Raw genomic sequence first — 13,261 nt, 5'->3', positions numbered from 1 at the left:
GTAGTTACTAACATTTTATTTATTCTTAGTTCCAGAACCCGTACAAAAACCACATGAAGGACCTGGAGAGATGGGGAAGCCTGTGGTCATTCCAAAAGAGGAGCAAGAAAAAATGAAAGAAATGTTTAAAATAAATCAATTTAATTTAATGGCAAGTGAAATGATTGCACTCAACAGATCTTTACCTGATGTCAGGTTAGAAGGGTAAGTGCTTTATGTTGTATTAAAAATGTACTTGACTTAAATGAAGAATGTGCAAAGAGTGATCCAAAACAAGAGTTCAGTTCTGTAAGATATTACTGTTGAAATGAAAAGTAGGAGGATTTCCTGTATATATGGTATTTATTTGTAAAATAAGATCAAACAGCAGAAACCAGTTTCCTTCAGTGTTGTTTAACTTTGAATCAGATTACAAGTATGCAGCCTGTTCAGGGAATAGAAATTAATTTGGTTGGATGAAAACAAAGTTAACTTACGACTTGGCATTTCAGGAAAATACTACTTGAAAAATTCATGCACTGCTTTCAATGGGGCAGACTAAAATTCTGCATTATATGAGATAGAAAAGATTTGATGAGGAGAAATAAATACGTGAAAAATTTCTTACCTAATGAAATGTGCAAAGCCTCATTTAGATTGCATTATAATGTTTTCTGATATCCATCTGGTTTGTTTTTGATCTTGTCTCTGAAATATTGATCCTTTCAGAGCTATCTGAGTCATAAGTAATTAAAAATGAAATTCTAGCCTTGTTTTAAATAAGATTGCTTTACTCTCCTGGGGCTACTCTGGCAGGATAGCTGATGACTCCCCTCAACCCCTCTTGTTTATGAAAGAGACTCTCAAGTTAAATAAAGCTTATGAAACAAGATTTTCCCAATCAATTATCTTCATTCTCCTGCAAGAATCAAATGCTATAGAAACCCCATTTCTTTAGAAGCTCTGATGTTGTTTCTGTATACACAAGGCCTAGCCGCTGGATTAATTTGTCTTCATTTTCTAACTCAGAAGATAATATTAGAAGAATGAGATGAAGCTCTGTGACTGCTTTTGATTTTTTAATGAGCGATAAAGAGCTGGTTTGTAGGTACTTTCATGTTGTAATGAATGTGATTCTATGTAGCATGTGAATTCCTGGTAGTGCTGGTGTTGTTGATAATTGAGCCGTACATTTTGCAATATATGACTTCATAAGTTTGAATTCATGTAACTTTTCAATTGATTTTCAGATATATTATCGGTCAGATTTTATGGTCACTACTTGCTTGTTTCTCAGTATAGTGGAAGACTGCAAATCATGAACTTGCAGGGTTTTCTTTCAAAACTGACAGGTTTTGAGGGTGTTATATCCTTTTCTTATGTTATTGCTCTGATAGTGGTTGTAACTTGGCAATGGGATCTCTTGGCATTCATGCAGATTCATAGGTAACGTTTGCCACTTTTACAAACTCTCTATAGAATAAGAAATCAGCTCACTGTAAAGTGGTGACTTCTGCTGGTTAAGAACTTGTTAGCATTCTCTGTTTTAGCTGCAAGGGAGATCATGAGTTTGGAGGGGTGCTAATTTGGGGTGATTTCTTGTATGTTTTTTCTGGAAGAGTTGAATGGAATTAACAAAACTTTGGGGAAGTGATAGTTACAACAGTTGGTAATCTGGAAGGTAAACATGAGTAATTTTTCATTATGACCTGGAAGTATGGAGGAAAGTAACATCATCTGTTTATCAGCCCTCATATTGGAAAACTTGCCTGTGTATATTCTACCACTTTTATAGTGTAAGTATAAAGATAAGAAAATACATTTGTGAATCTAAAAAGTTGACTTAATTGTAAGCTGTTTGAAGTCTAGACTTCGAATTAACCAAAAATGGAAAGAGAAATTGTTATAAACTATTAAAAATTTATTATCTAAGCATCACTCAAGCTTTTGCAGACAAATGAAATTACAATATTAAAATCAAGTCAAGCTAGAGTAACTTTGTCTTGCACACTTGGCTATGCTCTGTAATTACGGTGTTTCACAGTAAGATATGCATTATAAATTTAGTAATGTTGCATTTGTTTCTCTTTTCCATTTGTACAGACACAAATACTATTGCTATACTAGGTGTGTGAAAGTGGAATGTTAGAATAAAATTTTAGATAAGGTCTCAGGGCAGAGTTGGATTTTCTGTTTTTGTAAATTGCTGCCAACAGTTTTAACGTTTTATTGCTGTGTGCATTTTTAGTAGACTTTGAGAAAAAAATGTTCCCCAAAAAGCTCCTCCTTTTGTCATCTTTTCAGTAGGTACTCTATAAGGTCATGCTAATTAAGAAGTTGGGAAGTGTCTTAACATTTCCCCAGCAAATTTGAGAACAGTACTGTGTTCACAATGCAAGGGTATCTTAATCCGTATGTGTGGATTAGTATTACTTTTCAAGAACACTGTAGCCATTTTCAGAATTGTGAAAACTATAAATGTGCTCTAGTGTTGTATGTATGTCTTAAAGTATTTATCTGATTAGTCAATACTCACATGGTCAGAAACACTTTCTGCTGCGTTAGTGGAGTTGTTTCTGTTATAACTTGTTCTATCTATATCCCTGCTAGTATGGAAGTAGTTTTGGGAGAAGGGGTAATTTCTAATCATTCCTTACCACATTTATATGCTTACAGCACAGCTGCCAATAGCACTTTCAATCAAGGTTTTGAAAAAGCGGGATATGTTCAAATGCACACTTAGCTGTTCAGCCATGTAATTATTTTCTTCACAGGTTTTGTGGGTTGCTTCCTTTAATGTGGTGTGGGGGGAAGATGTGACTATTTCAAGTCCTATAATTCTCTGTCATGTCAGTTCTTCTGAAATACAGAAGTCTAAAAGTTTTGCTTAATGGTTAATCATTGAAAACCTGGTGGAATTGTGTGTGCCAGGACCAATTTGCCACACATATTGAATGGGGATGGCATAACCTGTCAGCTGGAGAGCAGCTTTTGAAGTAGTCTCCATTATCCTTCACATTAATTTCTAGTTGTGCTAACCACCCCCTGTCATCTGTGCAAAGGCAAGCACATTTGTGTACCTGCTTGGCCCTTGAGTGTTCACAGGTTGATCTCTATAGATGACCTACTCTGGCCATCATATTTATGTTTTGGCCAATAGATTTTGTTTCCCTACTAGAGCAAAAATATGAGCTGTTTTAATAACTTCTAGGCACTTCTCCAGCTCAGGAACTCCTCAGTACAAGACATCTACAGAAGCTGAAATCTGTGTTCTGCAGAGCTGTGCCCCAGCCATATTAACAGGTTTATATTTATTTTTATTATCTGACACAAAATTATTGAGGCACATAGATGCCTTTAAAACCATTGACATATGCCTGAACTGCTAATCATATTATGTCTGTAAGTGGGAACATTATTCTACTTCTTGTTACCCCAACCGAATGATTTGCTTAACAGGAAAAGCTCAACCACAATTAATTTTTTTAGCCTGGATACTTCCATGGATCTGGACTGGGGCATGTTAGTGTAACTAACTAATGTAACTGATGGGGGCACAACCTCTAGAGGGATATTTTTGCAGGGGAACAAGCAGCTGGGGATAGCAGATTGGTTTTAAGTTGTTAATAGAATAATTCTTGTAAGCACGTATTTTTCTGGTCTGTGAATCAGTCATCAAAGTGGGAGTTGTCTCACAGTTGCCAGGAAAATATGCAGCTGTGGGCTTGACATGACAGTGAAGAGTAAAAGATGGGTGATTAGGAACACTAGAATCTTGCCTTGATTTTGCTGAAGATGAGGGAGGTGATGAATAAAATAGGTGTCAATGACTAAAATAGGTGTTCAGCTGTGCTTATGTGTCTTAGACCAGTATTTGGGCTGGAAAGTGGTGTGGTTAAAGGCATGAAATTCGTATGACTTGGTTTTGCTCTCAGTGCTGTTTGAGGTGACTTGGAAGCTGCTTTGCAAAATGAAGAACAAGTACTGGGTTCTAAGCCTGAGTTTTCCAGGCTGTATTCATTATTTAATAATTTTTAGAATATACAAAACATTTAAAGAGACATTTGGGTCCCTGGTGTGAGAGTTTAAATGCAATTCTGAATTTTTACACTGGAAAAGAGCATCTTAAAAATGCTCTTCTTTTCCAGGTGCAAGGGGTCAAGGCTGGAAACAATGGAGGTGCATAGCTGGGACAATGATGTCGTTCATGTAAGCTCTGGTCCCTGCTGGAGCTTATGATGCAGCGCTAGGAGGGAGTCATATATTGCAGTGTGAGATTTGTTGGAAAGCTGATGGGCTTCCCCAAGCCAGGCCAGCAGCAAGGAGGAGCGTGGATAGCCTTGGGGTACCTTAGCAACTTTTTCTCCAAGGCTACAGGTTCTGTAGAACTTCGCATAAAAGATCTTCCTTGTCATTTTGTTCCTTGGTGTAATTTTGCCAGAATTAAGGGTATTGGATATCTTATTATACCTCAGTTCTGCATAACATTTGTGATCTTTTAACTGTCCTTTTCTCAAACTGCCTGCATTCAGGAAATAGGTATGTTGGGTTTTGAGTGGTGTAGGGTACAATCAGAGTTCTTAGCCAGATGGCCATATTTGAGTGAACTGGGTCTAAATTCGTATGAATTATGACTTCAGCCACGTAATAGAAAAATAAGATGCAGATCTTTAACTAAGACCTTAATGTTTAACTAGTACAGTAATGTGGTCAGTTTAAGTTATTACTGAAGGCTTTTTTGCTGAATCAAACTACCGTGCTCAGTTCCAGTTGCCAAGCTTACTTTCACAGTCAGGAGGAGGTAGACTATTTTTTTTTCTGGGGTTAAAAGCCATTCTTCTAAGTATAATTTATATGAATGTTATGGAGTTTATAGCAATTATGCTGGGCTCCTTTCTGAGTCCTTCATATGACTAATTCTGTCTTTGCTTACAAAAAAACATACTTAGTTTTAGGCTTTACATTCAGGCACTGTTAATTCTGTGATACAATGTAATGCTTTTCAGTTTGGGGACTGCAGTCTGGTTTTCATATGTGTGCTTTAAAAATGTATTATTGATTTTTTTAAGCCTGAAATATACATGTGAGAATACACTGGAATTTCAATTTTTAACTTCTCAAAACAAATTGATTTGCTGTTTTCTTTAAGATACAGCAAGATACCGTTGAATCATAATATGACACATCCATAAAATTTGCACAATCCCTGTGTGAGGAAAATAGTTCGAGTAAACCTGTTCATAGCAAAACTAGTAAAGGCACACATGCAAGAGCATGTGTGACGATTTATGGGTTTTTTAAGTGACAGCATTTGAAGTATTTACTTCTATGTGAGGCTTGTGAAGGTGTGCTCTCTTTGCTTTTAATTATTTCAATTCAGAAGAGCTAAGGGGGTAGTTTTATACTACTTATAATCTGGTGTAAATGTGGACTTCAGCCAAAAGAAGTCTTCTCACTGCTTTTGTTGATACTGATCTGATGATTGTGTGGCCTTGGCATTCACTGACTGGATGGAGGATTGCACACCAAAAAGGGGGAAAAGGTATATTTTGTTGAATCAGCACACTGAAACAACATGCTCAGCAGCTGTATGATTACCAGATCCGGTGCAAAGAAGGGGATGGGACAAAACTGTAATGGTGAAAAGTGGGATTATTGCTTTTGGCAGCAGCCCACAGTTGCACTGGATTAGGTGGAACATGGGAGAAAAAAAATTTCTTACAGAAAGGGTGTATTAAAAACCCCATAAAGTGTTGGGGATTTAAATAGCTCCATAAATTGTGATACGCTTTGTGAACTTTTGGTATTCAATTAGCTCAGGTCATAGTGATGTAAAAAATAATAAAGAGCAAAGTTGTCAACATAGGTGGTGGAAAACTTCAGAAGTTTAGTCAATGTTTTGTTACAAACTAGAGATCTAGGCTATTAATTAATCTGGCATCTGTAAAGTAAATCTGCTGATCTGATGACCAGCAAGGTAAATTTCAATAATGTCATGCTGGAAGTCTGAAAGCATGTGAGGTATTGAAGACTTTACAATTCGTTCAAGCAGGAATGTGTTGTCATCTGGCTTTCGTGGTGCATATAGTTTGTTACTGGTCCACTGTAGGATCAACATTTGGAAATGTTCACATTGACTTAATGAGTTATCTGGAAGAAATTACCTATAAATCTTTTTTCTAGAGAATGTTTAGAGGGAAAAAAAATCACTTTAAAAATCAGCTTCCTTGTAAATGTATTTTTAGACATAGACATATATATACGCATGTGTATATGAATACATAAATACATGTGTGTGTCTGTATATACACTTGAACACTTGGCAATGTCTTAGTTATGAGTGTCTTCCATTTTGGAGGAGTAGCCATGTCCTGAGTGTTATTCAAATTGATAGGTCAAGTATGAAAAATTATTTGGCTAGAGAACTTAAGGTTCAATTTCAGTCTTTGAGGCCAGAATTGTTTATGCTTCTGTCAAGAGATGCTTTTCTGTGATCACATTCAGGCTAAGGAAAATAGTCAACTGCAGCTAATTATTTTTGTGAAATTCTGCTTGAATTCTGTAACCACAATGGTTTTAAGGACCATTTTGGATTTTGTTTCCAGGGTCTAAAGAAGATTTCTACTTGACTCATGAGATAATGCGACCTTTCTTATATCCAAATCTTTGAGATCAGAAGAAAGGAAAATTTCATACTCTTGATGTCAGGTAAATTATGTAATACTATTGAAGGCAGACATTAAGCAGGCTAGATAACAATGTTTAAGTAAGAATAAGGGATTTGCCTGCATTCATGTCACCTGTTCAGAAAGATTAATTGGAGTTGTGGTATGAATTGGTAGGCCTTTTTCTAAACTGAATTGTTATGATTTGATTGGAGGAAACAGCTTCAGAGGTAGTGTGAAGTTTTGTTGCAACCTTATCTGCAGTCCTTTCTGTCTGTGCGGCCACAAATTTGTATGCAAAGTCTGTGTAGTGAAAAGTGGTTTGGCATGTTACAACAGTCAGTGATTCCATCTTTCTCAGAAGTATTGCTTTTAACCCCTTTAGCTGTGGTGTTTCTGTGTGAAAAATTAGATCTTTATCCAGCTCGATCGTCTTCAATTTAGGAGTTTAGGGTATTCTTAAAATTTATGTCGGAAGCAGATTTATTAACTCCCTTGTTCAATATCATGAAGCTGCTCCTCATATCCAGGAAAGACTTAAGTCAGTGTTTACCAGAAACTAGCACTTGACTTGAGTGCTGGTAGTTCTTGCTGTAGTGTTTTGACACTTTCTTTGCCACCCCTGCCGCAGGGCGTTATCTTCTGATGGAAATGTAGGTCAATCTCAGCAGCTTCAGAGTGACCCTCGGAGTCTGATTTCAAAACTGGTTTAATCCATGATCTAAGTAGAAAGGAGTTTCTGCGTTGGGCATAGCTGTGCCTCAGCTTTGTTACATTAACTTTATTGCAGGCTATAACTTACGACAAATGGACAGGTAGACAGTGGAGTACTGACATTTTATGACACTGCAGCAATATTCAGATATCAGTAATTAAAGCTTGAGGTTTCATAAGAAGAGTTCAGATTTCCTGATTTTTTTTCTCTATTGATCTGGTATTAACTTTGGTAACTTCAGTAGAAAATAAATGTGTATTTTCAAACCTAAAGATACTCATGCTTACTTCCCAGAGACTCCAATATATTTTAATACTGAAGACTATGCTGTTTCTACTGCATCAGAAATATTAAACAGATTTATTGTGGGGCTGCGCTGTGTAGCATTTCCTCAAAACTTCAGCTCTAACCTGATTTTCAGCAAGTCTTGGATTATTCTTTTGTCAAATTTAAGTTCTGGCATGCAGTTTATCTATAACTGCAGCTTTTATTTATAACTGTTGTTTGTAGTACGCAAGATAAAAGATTGTACTAAATTTGTAAGATGACTAAATATGTTTCCCTCCATGCCCCAATCTTTGCTAGTACAGCTTTCAAAAATGCATCGCGCTGCATTATCATACTGCACGTACAAGCTGTGGTCTGAGCTCCACTGGGATTTCCCAACTGAGCTGCTTAGTGCACAGGAGACACTTTTGCTTGTGTTCCATCTCTGTCCTTTACCAGAGTGCTCAGGGCTGTGTGCACTGATCTAGAAAACAAGGATTGCATACGTGTTTTACTGCTGTTTAATGTTTTTGAGCCACTGTAAATTGTTGGTCATGCCTTGTTCCTGTGAAAGGTTTGTGGAATCTGGGAATAAAGTTGGTATCAGGTATAGCAAATCATGGCTCAGGTAGTGTCTGAGTCTAATTTTTGTGATTAGGTAAGCATGAGTGGCCTTGTTCTGAAAATTTAAAAAAAAAAAGGTTCCAGTGTTACTTGTCCTCTTGTTGCTCATCTGTGGAGAGTAACCTGTTGGAATCATCAGAAGGTGTAGGGATCTGCCCTGTAGTATTTAGAAATTCAGCGTTTATTTCTAATGCAGAATATAGTTATGACATCATCCTTCTAGAAAATGACTTAAAATTTTTTTCATGTTTTGCCTCAGTGAATGAGGTTTTCCTCATTGTGTCTCACTGCATAAACATTATGGTAGTGTATAATTGATTTCCTACGAGACCTCTACCTTTCTTGTAGCTTTTTTTTGGAGTGTAATCTTCTAGCCTATGAAACAAAAGCATTTAAGAGCTATCAGGATATTAAATCCTGTTTTATTACATTACTTTCAGACATGATTGAGCATGACTTTGAAGGGTCTGCAAACAGATCAAAGCTAACATTGTAAATATTTGTCTTTCAAGATATGACAATATTACACATGTAGCACTCAATCTTGGGTTTTAGGAATAATTTCTAAGTAAATTGATCCATGAATACAATTTCACAGTATTGATAAAATGCCAAGTACTATTCTGTAATAATATGTCTGCACAGTTGCAGTTTTTCAAGGTAATATTTGAAGTATTTGTGAAAGTCCCAACAGTAAACTGAAAGAGGTGGCGTTAGGATAGCAAAGGGTGGTGTCCTCAGTTCCTAGTGTCTCTGCGTCTTGGGTGCTGATGGCTAGAGTGGGTAGGCCTTGATGATCTCTGAGTCAGGCACTGAGCAGAGCAGATAGGTATCAGAAGAGTTTCACCTTCTGAGGAATTCAAATGAATGATCCTGTAAGATCGCCTGGTAGATTTCTTCTGTCCGTGCAGTGGTGAAGTATGTTTTTCTCATTCCTTCACTGGCATGAGAGAAGAAAGAGGCTTCTGGTTCTGCCAGATGTGGAAGAGGGTTGAGAGTGTATGGTTATGGTCTTGTAGGAAGCACGAAATGAAGAGTTGTCTTCTGTCTGTGCAAGATTGTGCTGAAGCAGCAATTAAGCTCTGAGATTTAATGGCTTAATTTTATTTGGACAGAATTGCCTTACTTGATGTCTCTTCCGGTTATTTTTATAAGGTCTCCTGTGGACTATTTGTACCCTGGGCTGAAAGAGAAAGTAGGAAAACAGTTTATTCAGAGGCTCTTCAGGGACATTTCAAGTAGCATCAGGTAGTTTTCAAGTGACTATACATAATCCACTGAATAAAAATCTCTGAGATTTTTTTTTTTCTGAACATCTCCCTGTCTAAAACATGCAGAGCTTCTATATAAGATTGAATTAACACGTTCACAAAAAGTCACAGTAATGGGCAAGTATAACATAACTCATAGTTGCTTTTGGCCTTCTATTTTAAAATATTTTGTAATGGATTTAAAACTTTTGAAATCAGGCTACAGGGTGTTAGGAACAACAACTTGTATTCCTTTTGCTGTCACTGTTCTTTAGCAATATTATATACATATATGCTAGGATCTGTCCTCCTTCCTTTAGTTTTAGTTCATTAAACTTACATTCAAGTTATGAAGGATTTGGACCTGTTACACTGCCTTGTGGTCTTGGGGAGCTACGAAACTGGGCCAAAGTATTCTGAATATATATGCAAAATTGCAGAAAGGTGAAATTCTATGGAGAATGTGTATGAGCATCTTACAAAGGTCAGAGCAGAGTTATGTCTTTATGGTCCTGTGGTTCCTTGGTAAAACAACTTTTGAAAGTATAGCTTGTAAACTTAATTTTTTTTCCTCAAATCTGATTTTGATGAGGCATTAAAAATCTTGGATAACTTGTATTTTATTTCCTAATTAATTTTCCATTATATTTCCTGATTACATGAAAGCAGGAAATCAAATATTAGGAAAGCATACAAGGCTAATGCAGTTGAAGATGGGGATTTCAGTGCATAAGACAGAGACTTGCTATGAAATAAAGAACATTACTGTTTTGAGCATTGGAATGTGTACATCAAGAAATGTAGACTAACTAGGCTTTTTGTCTTGATCATATTTTAACAATCTGCCCTATTATTTTTCTGTGTCTTTAGGTAGTAGGGCAGTAAGTCTCTGCTTGCATTTAAAATGTCTGACATTTTGGGGGAGTTTCCACAATCTAAATAATATATGGAGTCACATTAGCTGAGAGTTTACCTGGTGAATGCCATAGATAAGGAAAGGATGATGCATCCATGTGAAGTAGACATTCTCAGCTGCCCTTTGCAGTCTTCATTAAATTACTGGAGATGGTATGCTTTCCTAATATTATGCACTCAATTTTAAAACTATTTGAGGCATGATCCAACAAAGGGAACATAATGTATTAGTAGTTAATTAAAATTCAAATTGTCCTTAATTCATACCCTATGTGTCATACCTCTCATGGTTGTATTCTGCTACTAATGTTGCATAACTGTTGGTTGAAACTAATACTTTATTTTAAATTCTATAGTAATCCCTTTCTGGGGTAATGTCTTTTCAAACAAAAGACAAAAAGCATACTTAATTTAAATGTTTATTAGTAAGGATAAAACATGAGGTTTACATAGAAGGTTAATGCTCTAATCACAGGCATCAATCTTACTTGTCTTATGTTCTGCAGCAATATGTTCCTGGGGGAAGGAAGGAGTGTACGTCAGTGTTTTCAAAATTAAAAACAGGGGTTTTCTTATTTGTATTTACTCACAAAAATTTGTATAGATATAGCTAAAAGGTATATACAGAAAGGCAGGTGAAAAGTATTAAAAAATAGGTATCGTGCTATTATTTCTTTCCTTTATCCCGCCTGCATCAATGAATCTTTCCAGAACAATTTCACACCAAACACTTTATGAAGAATAGCATTCAAAAATTCCAAACTAGTTTTGTTATGAAACAGCCTTGTGTTACGCAAGGCATCCTTCTACATGTTGGTAAACAGGCCAGTCTAGGGTTGCTCTGAAGTTGTTACCCCAGAAAGGGTTGATATCTGGGGGTGAGAATAGACAAGTCTCATTACAGAAAGGAGTATGTTCACCTTCTGCAGGACAGGGCAGTGGGAATGCCTTGCAGGGGGGATGGGTGTCCCAAAAAAATTCTCTACGCTGCCTTCTTAGTGCTAAAAAGTTCCCCTTCAAAGGTGGTTCTTAAATGTTTTGATATATTTATGCTTTGGACAGTGTAATGGTTTATAAACATGGTAGTCCTTGATCACTTGGATGGCTTTTATTATGCCAATTCATTGCTTTGAGCTCAGTAAAATAAAATCTTCTGTAAAACTAAAAAAACAGTCAACGCTGGAGATAAGAACTTTCATATTACAATAGTAGATCCTGTGGCCACCCCAGCAAGATATTCCTGGTGAATGACACGTTGTTAGTGCTTTTCACAGAGAACTGCTAACAGGCTTCTCTCAACTTTTTTCAGATATTCAGCCAAAAAGTAGAGGAACAATTGGTGGATTTGTATTACTACTGTAGCTGAAGGTCTACAATCACACACATTTTCTGGTCTAGGGAGCACTGTAGCAGAAGGAATAAAACTTTGAGAATTTGATTTTAAAGTAGCGAAATAGACTGAGTAAATAACAAACATGGGGGAAAAATTATTTGGCTTATGATTGAATTTTTTCATTGAAATTCATAGCATTTTTGTGAAAAGCTGTTTTATTTTTAAGTGATACCATAGAAATAACTTTATCAGTTGGCATGCTTTGCAAGCCTTTTTTTTGACGTGAATTAAATTGGAAAACATAGGGATATATGGCTACCTTCCCTAAAGATTTTGATGTTCACCTCAGTATGGTCAATAATGAAATTTGGCAGTAATTGTATAATAAGTATAATAATGAAGACAGATGGTGCCTGATCCCACTGCTTCAATTCTCAGAAATGAAACATGATTTCACAGAAGTGCTTCCAGATACTTCTTCAGTTGTACCTGGACTTTATCTTTTCTAGGATATCTATGCACATTGGGCTTTTGTCATCACCTCAGAGCTGAAAAGCCTATGTTCTAAGAGAGCTGCTCTCACATGGAAGAGCTCTGGCTAACCAAATTATCCAGCAAATAAAATACTCATGTTGGCAGCTGTCACATCCCGCTCAGATGAGGGAGACAAGTGACTTAGATTCGTAAATTCCCAACGTAGTGGACAACGGTGAGACAAGTCTCAAAGTCCAGACATTTATTAACTTCCCACAGTGTACTAATTGGATACACGGTAATTGGCTAAGTATATAACAAGGTATGTCAAGCAATATAGTATGCCTTGCATTACTTAATGGTATGAAGGAAAAGGGGAAAAAGGAAAAGAGGGAAATAGAGAAATAGAGATCACTGGTCTGGGTTCCTGCGTTGGTCCTGTCTGAGTTTGTCAGGGATGCATCCGTTGTCTTCACTTCTTCATGTCTTCTTTGTATTTTCTCCCTTTCACTCCTCACTCCCCCCCTCAATTTATATCAATTTTCCTTGGGTCTGTCCCCTAGGTCAACCCACATATCTACATATCCCGTGTATGGGGAGGGGTAAAGTGCTTCATGGGATGATTTATTTAGCATGATCTTGTTAATCTTTATTAGCATATTCAGGGGTGTCAACTTTGATATGCATTTCATGGGTAATGAAGCAAAGGTCATTCACTGGACAGATGGCCCTTGAAACTTTACAAGATGCACCAGAGCAGAACCATCGTGCCTTCACAGAGCTTCCTCCTCCAGCTGCATCCTGTGCTATCGAGGCAGCCTTATCAGCTCCAAACTCCACACTATCCACACTGTGACTATAGTTTTGCTTCTTGCGAGTGTTTGAGACATTCCTTAGCTAGGAGGGCCTCCACTTTCCCTCCCCCCCCATCCCTTATCTTTCTCGGGCTGTTTTTTCTCACAGGCCTCTTTCTCTCAGGCCCTGTTCTTTGGGTAGTTACAAGTCGTCTCTCCCAGCAGCCCAGTTTTGGCTGACGTTC

General features: G+C 37.0%; 1 protein-coding gene across 5 annotated transcripts in view; it reads left to right on the top strand.

Annotated features, from left to right (window-relative positions):
- The window catches only part of GALNT1 (polypeptide N-acetylgalactosaminyltransferase 1), a 91,622-nt gene that overhangs the window by 52,214 nt on the left and 26,147 nt on the right, over positions 1 to 13,261 (top strand). For 4 of the 5 annotated variants that reach the window (XM_074875346.1, XM_074875328.1, XM_074875355.1 and 1 more), the window contains one exon: positions 30 to 204. In XM_074875346.1, the coding sequence (XP_074731447.1) occupies positions 30 to 204 (175 nt within the window). Of the gene's footprint in view, positions 1 to 29; positions 205 to 6,589; positions 6,688 to 13,261 lie in introns of those variants that run through there. The other variant, XM_074875363.1, reaches the window with a different exon arrangement.

The sequence above is a fragment of the Strix uralensis genome, chromosome 1, assembly GCF_047716275.1.
Source record: "Strix uralensis isolate ZFMK-TIS-50842 chromosome 1, bStrUra1, whole genome shotgun sequence".
NCBI classification, from domain to species: Eukaryota; Metazoa; Chordata; class Aves; order Strigiformes; family Strigidae; genus Strix; species Strix uralensis.
This window is presented reverse-complemented; position numbering and strand designations above follow the sequence as displayed.